Here is a 17,901-nt window from a genome sequence, read left to right on the forward strand (position 1 = left end):
AATAATTTTATATATTAAATTTAATAAAAACGGGTTTTAGTAATGTTTTAAAGGTATATTATTTTATAACTTTTGTCAAACTGTGGAATGAGGGTTGAAATTTACCCAGGAAATTACTTGTAGATGGCTGATAAACCCATTTTCTTTCAAAATGATTAGAACCAAATAAATGCATTCGGACTCTATTTTCTTCATTTTATAATTCTGTTTATTTAATTTCTCGAAAATCTTTAAGTGATTGGAATGAAGAAGTACTGGTTATGAACACAAAGTTTGAAACACAGATTTAGACTATATCCATTACAGAATTTTATGTATAAAATGTATAAAAATTTGAAATAATATTTTAAGTTCTGGGTATGAAAATCTGTTTTAAAAAAGAAAGAATGACTAGAATTTTGCTTATTATTTTGTCATTTTGACTACACAGTGGTTGTTGGGCAGTGATATATTAACCACATTAGGAATGAAAGTTTTGGAGCACTCCAAAGAACAATCTTCATGAAAATCTTATAATCATAAACATCCATGTTCAAATCGAGAATAAGAATTGCATTCGGAGGAGTTGGGAACATTTTAAAATACTTGGTCACCAGATTATCAAATTTGTTAATATATGCAGTAACAAAGCAGACAAAAGTATTTTACATTGACTGATTCCATGTACAGTTTGATAATAAAGGGTCAGTCTCTTAATATTCTTTACATTAAATTTTTATTACACCCAAACCTGTTTTTGTGCGATTTTTTATACGTGCAATGTGTTTTGTGCAATTATTTTTGTGCAGTATACCAACTTGATTGAAATTCATATACCGCACACAAAACAAATCACACAAATAAAAATTTGCACAAAAATAGACCACACAAAAACAGGTTTGAGTGTACAAAACATCACACAGTTCCTATAAATGTGAGGAAGTTTGTGTTCTAAGTTATATTTTTCTAACTCTGCTGTGGATGATCATTTTACAAACAAGCAAAGGATGATCAAACTGTGATCAAGAACTTTAAATTTTGCTTAAACTTTAATTTAGCATCTTATTTTATGTAAATTCATACAAATTTCAGAGTAATAGTGTTGTATGATTGTACTTTATGTAAAATAATAGGTAACTGATGATTGTGCAAAACCTTGAAGTAAATAATTTTTAAAAAACAAGCAATTATTTATTGTGACATTGTCTGGGTTGCAATTTTTAATCATATTTTAAGTTTATTTAACTTGAAATATATTGTCTTTTGCTCAAATTAGTAGTGGCTTGCCCCTGTACATCATACTTTTTCTTTAACAATAGAGTCGTGTCAATCATCTATCTAACTCCTTTCAGGTGAAAATTTTTGAATTGAAATAATGTGACTTCCAGTTTGTATGGGAAGTTCTTGTGTAATTAATTGGAGCCTCCTGCCTTTAAGATTTCCATATCTGGTCTTGGATTTCATCTATTTAATTCTCCTCTTGAGATTAAGGAATGACAGACGACAGTGGGAATTTATAGGTCTACAATTTTTTCAGATTTCAGCCCAATTAATTATCTTATTACTTAGGAATAGAATATAATTATGTCACTTAGGCAATATAGGGAATACAATAGGAAAACATTAATTCATAGTGAAATATTTTTACATACTTCAATAAAAGATTATAATGAAAATATCTTGTGATTTTTGTATTAGTCTTCAGCATATTTTTTACATAATGCTGAATAATAATAAATAATGATATTAAAAATGATAGTAATCATTATTAACTTCATAACAAATCAGCTTTTATCTTTTTTTTAAATTTAATATAATAAAAAGAATAATTTTGATTAAAATAAAGGAAATTAAAATAATTTTTTGCAACTAGTTAGACGTAAAATGGCTGAACACAAAATAAATTCTCTGCTCTCTGATTATACTCAATTTCCGAGACATCTCTTGACAATTGTAATCATATCAGAGAAGTGGTGACTGCAATACTTAACTGCATTTTAGCGTGTACTTAAGAAATTTCTGACTTTGGAAAATCAATAGAGTAATTCAATAATGCAAATGCTAAGGCAAGCATTTAATTTGAAGTATTTCGATATCTTTGTTTGAACCTGTAGAGTGAAATTTGTATTTGCAACTCCTTTGACATACATCTTTCTGTTGGAGAAATACTTAATCTTGTTCTGAATTTTCTCAGTATAAAGCTGTTTTCTGTAAAATTCTCTTAGGAAAGTTCCATTAAAAATGCTTTGGACTAACTCAAATTGTCTTTCATTCTAACTAAATTTCTAACTGAAATTGAATTTTCTGGTGATAAATTTTTATTTGATTTATTTTAGATTTATCTAATAATTGATTTATTGATTCATAAAATAAAATAAAATTAAAAGATAATGGAAAAATTTGGAAGTAAATTGGAAAAAGGATTAAAGGTATAAAAAATTTTGATTGTTTGATTGAATTTTGAAAATAATTTGTGGGAAAATAAAATGACAAGAAAATTATTCTACTGATTATTTTTATATCGTATTATTTTTATTGTTAGTATTTCTTATGTAGTAAAAGAATCTGTTGTACGCAAGTTCAATGAGTCTTAAACTCAGATGGTTTATGTGTGAATATTCAATAATAATCCTTTGTATTGTGGTATTGAGACTCATTTCTGATCTTGTGTACCGAATTGTGCTGTTAGCTGATAATTTAATGAAAAACAACTTTGTATGTATAAAGTACACTTCTGTGTTTACAACCTAATTTCTGGAAAATAATCAATAAATAAGCTAGAGTAAGTTGAACTCTGATTTCAGTTCAGTTAACTTTGCTATGGTAAACTGAATTTCTTTTCCAGGAAATGTACTTTGCCACTTTGTATAATAATAAGATGGCAATCAGAAAAAATTTTGACATTGTAATTTTACTAACTATGATTGAAATTAAGCTTAAATTTATTTCATTTATCAGTAAATTTGACTACTTCATTTGATTTTCAACTGTAAACTTGAAATTTAGATTATAACATAATATTTATCTGTCCTCTTGTCAAAAAATGTTACTTTTGTGATAATTTTCATACTATGATTCTTGAATTATAACAATCCAGAGCTGTATGTGATAGAAGCTTTTTAAACACCCTGGTTTTCTCATGAAAGGATCATCCATTGATCCTTTTACCTTGTTAATTTTGTCCTTGGGATGAAGATCTTTTCAGTTTTACTAGTTCTTTTCTTCTTGCTTTTAGTTTACTGAGGATTAGTTGGTTGGTTTAATGGGATATGGCAATACAACACATGGATAATAATCTGCTAAAGGATGATGCCTCTCAGGAGGATAACTGGCCCCTACATAGGGGTTAAAAGGTGAAGAAAATCCAGAAAACTTCATGTGGCCAGTTCGTTGGCCAGGCATGAACCCAAGACAAACTATTAGTGTTTGGCAGTTTTATCTACTTGGCCACTGGTGGGCCTTCACTAAGTACTAAACTAAACATACTGCTAGTTCTAACAGGACTAATTTAAGATTTTAGAGCAGAGCAGATTTTAGTTTGGGAAATGACATCTTGCATCCATTTGTTGATTTTTCCTGATTGGCCTCTTCTGTGACTCAAATAGGTCTTGTCATTGTTTCTATCTAACAGAGTTGTCGTTGTCGATGTTGATTGCTGCTCTTTGACCAAAACTTAACTTTAGTAAAGTTTTAAGGAAGACAAAAAAAGAAAAAAAGCATTCCTTTATTCAGAAATACACAACATAGGAAAGTAGGACCAAGTTATATATCAAAATAATAATAAAGAGATGATAGGTTGTTACTTCTCTGTTTTTAATTGCATAATAGATCTCAAAAACATGTGAGAGTATTTATAGAATTTTATTTATAATGCTCAACACTGAATGCACTTAATATATTTTGCACATAAAGTGGAAGATTTTCTTGATTTGCACTGTGAAAATGAACTTATCACAATGTGATTATATTATAATAAATATTACAGTAGAGCATCGATTATCCGACCCCCGATCAACCGTCACATCAGTTAACCAACCGCGTTCTAGTCGGCGAATTCAAATGTCAGCTAGTGATGTGGTGCTACAATATTTAGCTATGTCTTGGCTACTTTAATATTATGCTTGTTAAATTTTTGCATATTTTAGCTGGTAACACTGGCTCGACCATGAAAGGGAGGCCAGTATTTATTTTGTGCAAAATAAAGAAATAATTTTCAATGATACAATAGCGACAATTATCATTTTTTAAAAAAATAGTTAGGCTTAACATCGATGATAATTCAACGCAAAGTAGATTAATAGCGATATTCTAATTACATGGGATATACTAATATACTAATAATGTATTTTTTCATGCTTTTCGGTCATCCGTTTTTTCAGTTATCCGACCAACTCCAGTCCCCCAATTGAGTCGGATAATTGATGCTCTACTGTGTTTTAAAAAAATTTTCACAATAAAATGGTGTATCTGAGTAATGTACAGTTCAGTTGTCTAGAAAACTAAGGTTGAATATTTGGATATTTTTACTGATTCTTTTGAAAAATTAGACAAAAAAGTGAATTCAGTCTGCCAGATGGTGCTGTTATAATTATTTTTTCAATTATGAAATGTCTGTGATTAAATTTTCCACCCAGATAATTATTCATTATATAGTTAAAATTAATTTATTTTTCTCGTCATTTAATTAACATCATAATAAATTTTTAGAAGCTTGAAGTTAGAAGTTCTGTACCTTTCCTGTTCTTCATGTAAAGTTAACAACTTAACTTTACATGTTATTCATGTTCTTTTGAATTTGTAACCTTTGGACGAGGAAACTCATCTAAGGTGACATAAATGAAACAGTGATTTAGATATTTTATTGACAACAAACTTAATGGATAGTGTGAATTTGGAAGTATATTTCTTTATCATTCCATATATATTTATTTAATTATTAATTTATTCAATGTAAGGAGCATAATCGTAAACTTCGTACACAGAAATTGCTATTTCTCTTGTATTTTATAGCAAAACTGATTATAAACTGATTCTGAAAAAATAAATTATCTTAATCATTTATAGTGATTTAACTCAGATGTAGTTCATAGAAACAGGATGAATCCTTGTTAATTGTATCATTTAATATATAAGTAAATGAAAAGATATTTTAAATTTATCTAAATTTTCCGTATAAAAAAAAAACGACAAATTGTTCATTTATTATGCAGCAGACTAATCTCATTTGTGGAATTTTCTATCTGGTACTTATTATCGATTGGCTAATTTACAGAATAGAATGGATTTTTGAATTTTTGCGACGTCACAAAGCAAATATGTCAGATGTAATTGCGAGGTGCCACAATGTCTCCAACTTAAAAAATCAATAACATTGTCTGGAATTTGAAATGCAGATTTAAATAAAATGTTAAATTCTTTTTAAAGATTTAAATAAATATTTTGAGATAATTTTCAAGTTCTGGTTAGTACCAAATACATTTTGAAACTTATTTTTGTTTAAATGTTACTTTGCGAACTTTTTACTGCAGTTGAATGGAATTTATGTTAGATTTTTCTACAAATGATCAATGTTGTTGAATGCATTAATCAATTTTTCCAGATCCAAACTCAGAATTTTGTTCGATTTTCCTCAATATTATGTCTTTTATTTATCATTGAATTAACAGTATTAAGCATAATCTATATAATTATGAATTTGTATTAACTACTGATATATTTTATGAAAATGTTACTTATTAGTGAAAGCTTATAGGTATATATCCCTGTTGAAATAAAACAAACATACTCTTCTATATTCAAAGTTTGGTTTGAAACTCAATTTGATAACCTGGAGACCCTCAAAGTACATCTCTGTTAGATGGGATTCATGGTTTTGGAAAATTGTGTCATTATTCATCATTCATGCGAATAATAGAATAGCAATTGCACAGAGGGATGCCGAATTACTGAGTGTCTAGGTTAAAAGGCAGTGAATGGCAATGATCCGTCATCCATCAGTTGCTGATTCTTTTTGGGGGTAGGAGGGAAATAAAGAAACAAGATGATATGCAATATTGTACACAGAGATGAAATCTGAATAGACAGGAAAAAAAACTGGATATGTTACATGACTAACATCTTCATGGAAATGGAAGTGCATAGTCAATCTTACTGGAATGTATGCCAGATAATTGTGATGCCAGGTTAGTAAGAGTGTACTAGTGTACTGTATTAATAACTAGCAGATTTATCTGCCATAAATATTAAAATATAATATCTTATTTTGTTGTATACTTCATATTGTGTACAGTATTGTATACAGTACTTGTATATCATGTATATTGTGTATACATGATATATAAGTCACAGAATAGATCAAAATATTATTTCTTCTACTTAATTTTAATTGGCAATTAAATACAAGCAAACAAACCAAATGTCTCTTTTATAATTTTCAAATTCACTATTTTTTGTTTTTATTGGAGTGTCTAACTGTATTAGCATCAATTTCAAAGTACTTTCATACCTGATTTAAATTTAAAAGTCTTTCAATTGCAGAATACAAATAACTTATAAGCTGTTACTTGTTTTAACTGAAAGTGATCAGGTTAGAAAACAGGCTTTCACATGGTTTCATAAAGGAATTGAATTGATAAGTAGACAAAGAAACAAATTTAATCATAATGCAATAAACCTACCTATTTGTACCTATATTATTCTAGTTGATAAAAATGCAGTTTTACCTGTAGATGTATTTTTGATGACGAGCCAGTTAGCTTGAATATGCTATTAAAAATTCCAATAAAGCAAGAAATGGTGGAGTAAATGTAAAAAGTTAACCCATAAAAAGTATATCTATTATACTTTTAATGTCTGTAAGTAAATCCTCTCTTCATATATTTATTAAATAGCTTACAGTAATTTAAACCTGATATCTGTGTTGTAAAAGAATTTTTCTTTTGTATTTATATTCTTACCTTCATGACAATGTTGCTGTAGTTTACCTAACATTAACAAAGTTTCTCTTGCATATTTTTTTTAGAGTTTATTTTCTAAGAAATGCCATCTATTTGTCTCTTTGTAATAGCAAACATCTGTCTTATTTGTCTTCTCTGATGACCTGAAAGCAACTTACATTAAAAAGCACCATGTTCAGAAGAGAATTTGATCAGAATATTATCGATTTTGTCAAAGTCATAGCATAAAAATAGACAAGGTTAAAGTAAAAACATACCATAAATCTTCCGATATGCTGTCTAGATTAGAAAAAAGTTTTCACATTTAGTTAGAATGTCTTACAGGAGGACATTAATGTGTTAAACTCAATAGTGCATTTAGTCAAATGTTGTTCATATTTTGAGTAGCTTAAGATTTGTAAGAGTTAGTTTATTTCTGGAACAGTCAAGTCATTTATTAGATTTGTCAAAAGAGCTAGTTTAGATAATAAAAGGAACAATAAATCATTTAGGTAATTCAGAGAGAATCTTCTCTTTCAAAATTGCTAATACACAAACAGAAAGTATATAGAAACAATAATTGAAAATGGTACTCTTGACATGACACATTTCAAAAAGGCATGTTAGAAAAGTTAAGCAAAGAATCGCGGAATGGTCCACCACTCGGGCCAGAGGTCACTGTATTAACAAGTCACTCTGTTAATGACTGGAAAATGCACTAAACAATTGAGGTAGAACAAGACAGTTTTTAACACTTCTGAACTAACATTTATTTCATAGGCATCTACTACAGTTAAGTGTCCTCTCGGTACAAAAACTAATAAACATAAATTGATTTGCACTTGACAGTCACAAGTTAAATGGAAGTGGGAACCTTACATATAGTATTAACACAACAGAATGTCAGGTGAAAATAACAAAAGTGAAGACAAAATTTGTACGAAGTTTTCATTTGCAGAATACAAATAACTTATAAGCTGTTATTTGTTTTAACTGAAAGTGATCAGGTTAGAAAATAGGCTTTCACATGGTTTCATAAAGGAATTGAATTGATAAATAGACAAAGAAACAAATTTAATCATAATGCAATAAAGACTTTTTCTTTATAAATACAGGTATTTCTTGCACAACATGGTATTGCTCTAATATGGTTTTAGAAAACTTTTGTACAAAATTTCACAATTTTTAAGTGTAAAATTCATTATTTAATAATTTTTTTATTATTCAAGTAAGCACACATGTTTCAAATTTGCCTACAGATTTTAGAATATTGAAATTTAACAATTATTTTGGACTTTTTGTCAGATTTACTTTAATGATAACTGATAGTGCAATTCTTTTTTTCTTGTCTTAACTTTCCTATCAATCAGGTGTCATTGTCATTGCTTTCGGACTTTAGCCCTTAAGAATGTCACTGTGTTTTCTTTTTATAGATTAATATTTGCATTTAGTAAAGTTTATTTAAACATTACAGTTAAAAAATGTTTAATAACACTTAAGAAATATTATTTTATAAAAAATATGTATTTAGTAAATAATTAAAAGTTAACAATATAATAAAACCAGAATAAATACTTGTATTTCATCCTGAATTTTTATTATTGATTGTTACATTGATAGAAATAACTCATTAATGCTTAAAACAGCAAACAACATGAGAAAAACTGCTTTATTGGAGGCAAAGTAGAAGAACAAACCTTAGTTTGGAAGTACTTTCAGATTCCTAAATTCATCTTCAAGTGATAAAGTACAGTTACATTTCTTTGAAACTAATCAACTTTATTTTTAATAAATTAGATAATTTTAATAAATTTTCTCTTCAATCAAACAAAACATTCTTGAGCATTTTCAATTTAAAAATAGATTGTATGTTTTACTACAGTTGGAATTTCCTTCCGTGTTATACAGTTAGCTTTCAAGTACAGATAGTCCTCAATTTTTGGACAACTCATGCATTTGTATGGTGTAAAAATGGCAGAAAGGCAATGGGTTATAGGATTTTATTATTATTGTTAATTGTCAACTTGGACTTTACTTATTAATAGGACTTTATACTGGTGTTTAAAGATTGGCACAGTAATGAGAGTTAGTTCAGGAAAGAACAAAATTTCTTTATTATATCACCTGTAGTAATAATTTCTGTACACATATTATATGTGTTTCGGGCTAGCATGCCCCTCATCAGCAGTATTACTACCAAACACTAAAAAGTAACAATAACAAAACAAATAAGTTTCTGTATAACTTAAAATTTCTTAGCAATAAAATACAATTTTAAAACTTACTGTAAATACATATTCCAATCCCGAGTATAACTGGATATTTCTTGTTTTACAATTAAACATTTCACTGTATAATTAAAATTAAAGAAATAAAGTAAGCAAAGACTGTATTTATCAATCTGGCATTGGATAGGTCCGCGTGAATCTCTGGATCGGTGGCGTAGGTGGATAAGGCGGTGGTGTAACGAGCATAGTTTATATCATATCTGTGCTCCTTGAGCCTTTGTTGGATGGAACGTTTAGTGGAACCAATTCTCACCCTAAAGTGAGTACTTATTTAATACCGGTATTCAGACTTGAAGATTTGGTAATTTACAGAACAATGTCCTTGTTCTGGTTTCTATAAGGACCTCTTCAAACTTTGCAATAGTGTGGGCTAAGGTGAAATGAGTTTAGTTGGAAATAAATGATGGGAGGGCTGGGATGTTTCTCAGAAAGACCAGAAAATGAATTTATTGTAATTTTTGAGGATGAAATAAAGCCACAAAAACTTTTAAATTGTTGAAGGTTGTAGTTCCCCACGCTATCGCTATTGATTGGAAAGACAAGTTCAAGGTTGTAGTGACTTGCAGACCACTATGTCTGCAAGTCACTACAACCTTGCTACTTAGTTGCCATCAATCTCATGCAACAATTTTGTAATTTCTCTACAATTTTATTTTTGGTGATGATGGTCATCATTTTTGATCAGCCTTGTGCATGCAATCATGTGACAATAAATAAAACTTGGGTGTGATTGCATAGAGGCAATGATTTTTTACAGCAGTTTATGGGGGCCTGCGATAAGGAAGAAAATTTTTTACTGAAATTTTTACACATACAAATAATAAAAAGTAGAGAGATAATTAGCATTTTAAAATCAGTTTTTGAAATTTTGGAGCATTCTGGGAGAACTTTGTAGCATGCTAGTGTGCATTAACACATCGACACACCACTTTGCATTGATGCTGCGGTAGTGATAACCACTGATGTAGCAAACTAGTATAAACGGTACTTTAATACTGTCACATTAGAAATGTAGAAAGATAATTAATTAATTTTAATTCAACCTTATTTATTTTAATAGGTTATGATGACTCTTGCTAGTCATTTACAAACAGTGGAAGCAGAAAAGCAAAAGTTAAGAGCTCAGGTTCGACGTCTCTGTCAAGAAAATGCATGGCTGAGAGATGAACTGGCAAACACGCAACAGAAATTACAAACATCCGAGCAAGCAGTGGCTCAGTTAGAAGAAGAAAAGAAGCAACTTGAATTTATGAATACTCTAAAGAAATATGATAGCAATGAAATGGTGAGTTTGTTTATTGCATTCTTACATTGGAACAAAGGAAATTCATTTAAATTTCTCTGTTAATTTTAGCAAAGTGGAGAAGAAAATTCATCCGAAAATAAATCAGAAAGTGAAACACCTCTTGATCTTGGCTTTCCTGAAGATGAAGATGGTGTACAACATGACGGTATGTTAATTAAAGTTAACTAGTACAGAATTAAAAAGTTTGACTTGAGTCAAAGTAGATCATCTAATTTCTGATGAGGATGATCAAAAGTACCAGAACATAAACACCTTTCAAAAAATACACAATAAAACTATATAATTTAACAACAAATATAACAAATATAAATCTGATTTTTAAAAAGCATGGAAATTTTCTATAAACTAGATCAGATACATTGAATTAATTTATATAAATATTTTTTCTTCTTAAATGATGTTATTACTTAGTTGCCATCAATTTCTCCCCTAAATTACTAGCCACAATCACTGGAAGATTCTCTAGATACGGTGCAGTGAAGGTCCTTACTGTCCAGAGATTGAAGAAATTGGCACATTTTTATTTGCTAAGAACTTGGCCTGTAGTACTTCTCTGCATCTCTGCATTATTATTTTTTGTATTCTTACTCTTCCTGTTCAATACAATTGATACAGTTGAATTATAAATATTATCTTTCATGTGACAATTACAGTAGTTATTAATTATTATACATTTAATATATTATTCATACATTTAAGTATTATTGTAATGTATTCACTTTACCAGTGATATGTGAATTATTGTTTATTTTTTAACTTACCTTGCAGCCTTGTCACCCATGCCTTCTGGTCAGATGACAGCTTCAGTAACTGCTGGTTATGAGATTCCTGCTCGTCTTCGTACCTTACACAATCTTGTCATTCAGTATGCTTCACAAGGACGTTATGAAGTAGCCGTACCCCTATGCAAACAGGCATTGGAAGATTTAGAAAAAACTAGCGGTCACGACCATCCTGACGTCGCAACTATGCTCAATATTTTGGCTCTCGTTTACAGGTATTCAGAATTGCCAAGTAACTGTTACAAAATTTTTTTTGTTATTAACGAATTTATTTTGTTTTTGTATATTTAGAGACCAGAACAAGTACAAAGAAGCTGCAAATTTGTTAAATGATGCTCTTGCAATTAGAGAAAAGACATTGGGTGAAAATCATCCTGCAGTATGCTATTTTATTACATAATCTTTGTTGATGATTCAAAGAACAAATTTATCTCAAATTTGCTCGTTTACAGGTTGCTGCAACTTTAAATAATTTAGCAGTCTTATACGGAAAGAGAGGAAAGTACAAAGATGCCGAACCATTATGTAAACGAGCTTTGGAAATCAGGGAACGGGTACATAATTCTGAAAGTAAATTTTTAAAGTTTTTCAATGGATGTATAATAGTTTATTTTATAAAATTTGTATAGGTACTAGGTAAAGATCATCCTGATGTTGCCAAGCAGTTAAATAATTTAGCATTACTCTGTCAGAACCAAGCAAAATATGAAGAAGTAGAACACTATTATACAGCGTGCATTAGAAATTTATGAAAAGAAATTGGGTCCTGACGATCCAAATGTTGCTAAAACTAAAAATAATTTGGTAATGCTTATATTCAATTCATAAATTATCAAATATGTGTATTTTAAAATGTCAAAAATGCATGAATGATCTTTACTTTCTTTTAATATAGGCCTCGGCATATCTAAAGCAGGGTAAATACAAAGAAGCAGAAATTCTTTACAAACAGGTTTTAACGAGAGCACATGAAAGAGAATTTGGAAGTATTGATGGTAATTCTTTTTACCTTTGTCCTTACTCTTATAAATTTCTGTGTGTATCTTTGTCTACTTGGATCTTGTTTATTAATAGGACTTATTATACTTGTGTAGTTTCTGATTAGCAAATAGAGGAGATCTTAGTCAAAAGTCAAAACAAAATATCTTTATTTTCACCTGTACACCTGTGTGTTTCAGATATGAAAGCCCCTCTTCAACAAGTTTACATTATTCTATAACAATTTTTAAAAAGCTCCTTTATTGTCTAATATTAATATAACACCAATACAGACATAAAGTATTCATAAAAAAGATCATAACAGTGTTTTTAAAACACGCTGATCTAGATCGGTTATTTTTTCTGTTTGAATTATATACCTATTTACTTTTTCTGTAATATTTTCCACTGTTACTTCTTCTTTAAATATGTTCAAATAATTGTTTTTTAAATCCATTTCTTTCTTTTTTCTTTATTTTTATTGTATTTAAATTAATTTCACATCCTTCATTCACTCTCTCACTTCTTGGCAACTGCTGAGTTTGCATATTTTCTTTGATTGTTTTGATTGAAAGGAACATATCAGAGCAATCAAAGGAAATTATGCAAATTATTTATTAAAAGTTATTAGTTTGGTGGGTTGTGTTTATGACAGTTTGGGATGTAAATTTAATCACTGTAAATAGAGCTTTTCTATGAAAATGGTGTGTGGATTAATACTAACTGTCCAGATTTATTTATTTATACATTATTATTATTGATTATATTAACAAAAAAAAGAAGAGGGGTGAATAAAAGGTTGAGAAATCCTTGAAGGAGTTGTTCTCTCATTTGTGTCATCCCCAGAATGAAGAATTAGGACAATAGAATGAGATTAAGGAACATCTTACAATAATTTTAATCATGTGCATTTCTACAAATTGTCACTTTTTTCAATTTTATAAAGTTGTGATTCAGTTAATTGTGTTTGATCTGTTGTTTATTTCTTTCTATGCTTACCTCTTGCTGACTAGAAGTGTACAGGTAACATTTTGAAAGGTACAAATGCAGCTCTGAATGAGGCAGTTGGAACCTTATCAGAGTTGAAGACCATATCCATAGGAATAAAAAAGTCAAAGTAACCAATGGTCTACATGTGACCCTTTGTGAGATATAGCCCCCTGAAAGCATCCTGTCTGGAATTCTGAAGACCATCAAAAATGAGGTAAATTTAAAATTGTAAAAATCTGGAACTGTTTCTTGAAACAATGCTAAAAATCAACCACTTTCCACTTTACTAGAGATGGCTTACAGTTCATAAAACACAAGAAAAACCATTACACCAACAATTGAGAATGTGATCAGAGTTATATGGAGATTATCAGCTCCTTTGACTTTTTTACTCTTATGGACATAATCTACAGTTATGTTAAGGTCCCAACAACACAACTCAGCACTGCATTTATACCATTTGAATTGTTTGATAGCTGTTTCCTCTGTAACCCTGTAACCATATTTACAGATATAGGTTAAGTGAAGAATTACATTTTTGTTATTGTTTCAGTTAAATGAATAATGTGTTTTGCTTTTCAAGCTTAAATATTTTCTATTTACATGTGAAATATTATATATTAATTATGCAAGAATTGGCTGTCATTCATATGTATATCTCAGACAGTTCAAATTCCTTGGTTGTTTTCAGAGGTGTAAAGTATTCTCTCTTGACATTTCCATAAAATAATATATTTGCTATCTGAAACTTATTTAAATGATTTTAATATAAGTTTATCAAATTTTGATATATTCCATTCAACAATTAGTTAAAGTGCAAGTAAGTGAGTTCTAAAGAAATAGTGCATTTTCTATCTTATATAATCTTTGTTGTTGATCTCCTTGAAAGTATGTAGCTATGTATGAAAAATATATTAAATTTCTGTCTTAGAAAATGAAATTATTGCATACTGGTGAGAAATGTATGAATTATTTCAGGTGAAAACAAACCAATTTGGCAATTAGCCGAAGAGAGAGAAGATAATAAGAACAAATCAAAAGTGTGCGAACCTTACATAGAATATGGTGGCTGGCACAAAGCAGCTAAAGTTGATAGGTACATTTAGTGACTTTTCTTGATTCCAAAAAAGTGTTTCCAACATTAAAATCTTCAATTTTCTTTATTCCTAGCCCCACAGTAGCTACCACATTAAAAAACTTAGGCGCACTGTACAGGAGACAGGGGAAGTATGAAGCAGCTGATACTTTAGAAGACTGTGCGTTAAGGGCACGAAAAGAGGTAAGCATAGCCAATTATCAGTTAACGAGTTAACTTTGCATATTAAAATTAAATATTTATAAAGGCAATAGATTCAGCGAGACAAGCCAAGTCTCCTCACTCCTTAAACTTAGCAGAACTTAGTATAATGCAGAAAGACAAAAGAAGAATGTCCAGGGACAGCAGCCGTCGAGGTTCCAGAGAATCACTAGACAGCATGACGTACGATCGAATAAGTGAAGGTTTAGATGAGGTAAGTAAACTCATTTAGATTACAGTAGCTATTTTATTGACAGAAATCAAAACATCCTGTTGGCTATTTCATCATTTTCCTTTCTAGTCCGACATACAGCGAGGTTAAAAACATCCCTTCATATGATACATCAGGATAACTTTATGCATGATATATAAATGCATCAGATAAATATTTCAGTGTAACAAATTTCAAAATATATACGTACATGTATACTAATTTTGCAATTAATCTAAGTCAGCTATAAGTTATATACTAAAATAACTTAGTTTTTTTCATTCTAAATGAAGAATTAAACATTCTGGTTGAATGCTCTAGTAACACATTCAATAAGAGAAAAGTATCTCAACTTTCTTTATTCACAAAGCTAGGTATTAACTGTATGTGGAAAAATAATAGCTATTACATTTATTTTAATACAGTTTGCAATGTAGCTGAATATTTAATTTAATTTGCTAAAATGACAACTTCTTTTTGCTTTATTTAACTATTAATTAATGCGACGCATGCATCTATACATAGTGAAATTTATAACTTTAATGCATGATGTTGAAATTGTATTGCAATTTACTAACATCTAAAAAATTCTAACAACATTCTTCACACAAAACAAATATATATTTATATATATGTTTTAAGAAGTTCTTATCACTTTTATTAGTGTCTAATAAAATTGAAGTGCATCTTGTTTACATTTTAAACTACAAAAATTACACTTGAATACAAGTTTTGTTACTTTGAATGATTATGTATGTAAATCTAGAACTGTCTTAAGTCACTAAATATTACTAAAAGCACTAAATTCCACATTATAACTCTTTCGATAATTTTATATAAATTATCAGAACTTTTCTTGAAATGATACAGTTTTAAAATGTGTCATTGCTTAAACAGTACATTAAATGAGATAAAACAGTTCATAAGAATTTTTCAAGAATAATAATTTTATTATTTTAAAGATTCCAAACACTTTTTCTTTTTTAATTTTTAAGTTGATCCACCAAAGACTATTCGTTCAATTGATCTTATTTGAATTTTCTGTACAGTTTATCTTTAATCTGTTAGTAAAAATTAATTTATTTCCTCAGTCAACAGTTATTTCTTCCTATGTAGCTCTCTCAGTCTTAATTGCTTAGATTTTAACTGGCATTTAACATCCAAGTCTTAGATATAAAGTTTATTTTATTATTTGAATTTCTGTATGGTTATTTTGTTATAGTTAATGATCTCATCCAGATCTATGAGATCATTAACTACAACAAATACAACAAACTAGAACTACATACATTAAACACTTAGAGATTGCTTGTAGGACTGAAAAGTTAGTTTAATATAATTTGTGGAACATAAAATTTATAACAAGAATAAGCTTCACTAAATCAGTTATATGAAGTATGAAAAATATTATGGTATAGTATTATTGTCATAAATTACAGGTATAATCCACAGCACGAGAGAAATTGCCATCATTTACATTTACTAACATTAAATTTTTTTTTTGAAAAGAGGAGCAATGACAAGTAATCATTGCTGTTATATAAAGGATGTTTAAGAAATTTGCAACTTATTACTTTAACTTTATATAAATATTGTTGTAAAACTTGAATTTTAATTCTTGAAAATGTAATAACTTGATTAACAAACTATGCATTTTGTAGAGTGAGAGAAATTAATTTCTTGAATTACTCTTTGCACAAAACGTTTTTTTTATATTTTTAACATTGTATAGTAATGTGGGCTAGATGTCACGCTTTCTTTTTATACCATTATCTTGAATTATTATTAGTTTTCTAAATTGTGAGAATTTCACTTTTCTAGTTCTCTCAATTTATTCCAACAAAATCACTCAGAAGCTGCTCGTTCTTTCTTGTATGCAGTATTTATTTTAATTACAGAATATTATTTTTTAAATTATGTAAAATAATTTTACTGTGTGAATATCATTGTGCCTATTTTTTAAACTAAAATAGAGTTTGTAAATTTTAAATTTTCATAACAGCCATTAAATATGTTTTCTTGCATATTTCCCTAAATGTTTAGGAAAATAATTAGTTATTATTTCATTACATTTGTCAACATTTTGTTTCTTAATTATAAAATTAATTATCAAAAACTATGTATAAAATATTTGGAACATAACAAATACTGGCATGCACCACTTAATGACATTCTACTTTATGATGGATGTCCGTAAGATTATAATAGAGCTGAAAAATTCCTAGCCATCTGTATCTTTTTAAAGTTCAGATATGTTAGCCACATAAATACTGAATGTTGTGTTACAGTTAGTTTATATAAGTAATAGACTACACTATATAGGTTTGTCTAAGTACACTCTATGATGTATTTCTCAGAATACCCTGTAATGACAAATGTGTTCTTTTAAGGTGACATAAAATGCCAGTCTGGGTGGGATGGGTGATACTATATGCGAAAAATGATCATTCGAAAATGAAAAATTGCTTTGAAATTGTCAAGTGCTTTCAGGTTATAGCTTTCATAGAACATTGCTCTTCTAAAAGAGAGAAAAACTTTCCATTGTGAATAAGTCTAGTTGGTTTCTAGCATCAACAACATGAAAAAGATAAATATTCTAATGATTTTGATGCCAATAGTATGTCGATAATAATAATCTGAAATGCTTGAAATTTAAATACATTAAGTTTTATGTAAAATTTACTGACAGACTGTTTGATGATGATATTTTATTTTAGAAGTTATTTATTGAGATGATAAAAGTTTTTGAAGCTCTTTTGCATCCTTGTAAATACATTTTTCAAATTTTTTTATTCTATAATTTAGAAACTGCATAAATAACCAACCCCTATCAAAGTAGGTTTGAAGATTTAATTACTTTAAAAATTAACTTATTTTTTTTTTTTTTATTTCTGTGTTAATGTTGAGGTGTATACAAATATAATTCTCTTCAGACAGACACTTGGACAAGCACTAAAATTATATTAATTGGTAAATATAATAAATTAATAGTTTTAAAGTGGTATTACATATCATTAAATAGCAGCAGAGTTCATAATTAGGAATATGCATATTCATAGTTTATAGCTTTCATAGAACACAGCTCTTCTAAAATAGAGAAAAACTTTCCATTGTGAATAAGTCTAGTTGGTTTCT

At 28.8% G+C, this 17,901-nt stretch overlaps 1 protein-coding gene across 1 annotated transcript in view; it reads left to right on the plus strand.

Moving 5' to 3' along the window:
- LOC136978384 (kinesin light chain-like) overlaps positions 1-17,901 on the plus strand; it is a 30,608-nt gene that overhangs the window by 5,728 nt on the left and 6,979 nt on the right. The window contains 11 exon segments of the mRNA XM_067274086.1: positions 10,263-10,487; positions 10,557-10,653; positions 11,277-11,505; positions 11,582-11,669; positions 11,743-11,844; positions 11,920-12,018; positions 12,020-12,094; positions 12,186-12,285; positions 14,237-14,354; positions 14,429-14,537; positions 14,602-14,769. Coding sequence (XP_067130187.1) covers positions 10,263-10,487; positions 10,557-10,653; positions 11,277-11,505; positions 11,582-11,669; positions 11,743-11,844; positions 11,920-12,018; positions 12,020-12,094; positions 12,186-12,285; positions 14,237-14,354; positions 14,429-14,537; positions 14,602-14,769 — 1,410 coding nt within the window.

The sequence above is a fragment of the Centruroides vittatus genome, unplaced genomic scaffold, assembly GCF_030686945.1.
Source record: "Centruroides vittatus isolate TY-2023 unplaced genomic scaffold, ASM3068694v2 contig_519, whole genome shotgun sequence".
Lineage (NCBI taxonomy): Eukaryota > Metazoa > Arthropoda > Arachnida > Scorpiones > Buthidae > Centruroides > Centruroides vittatus.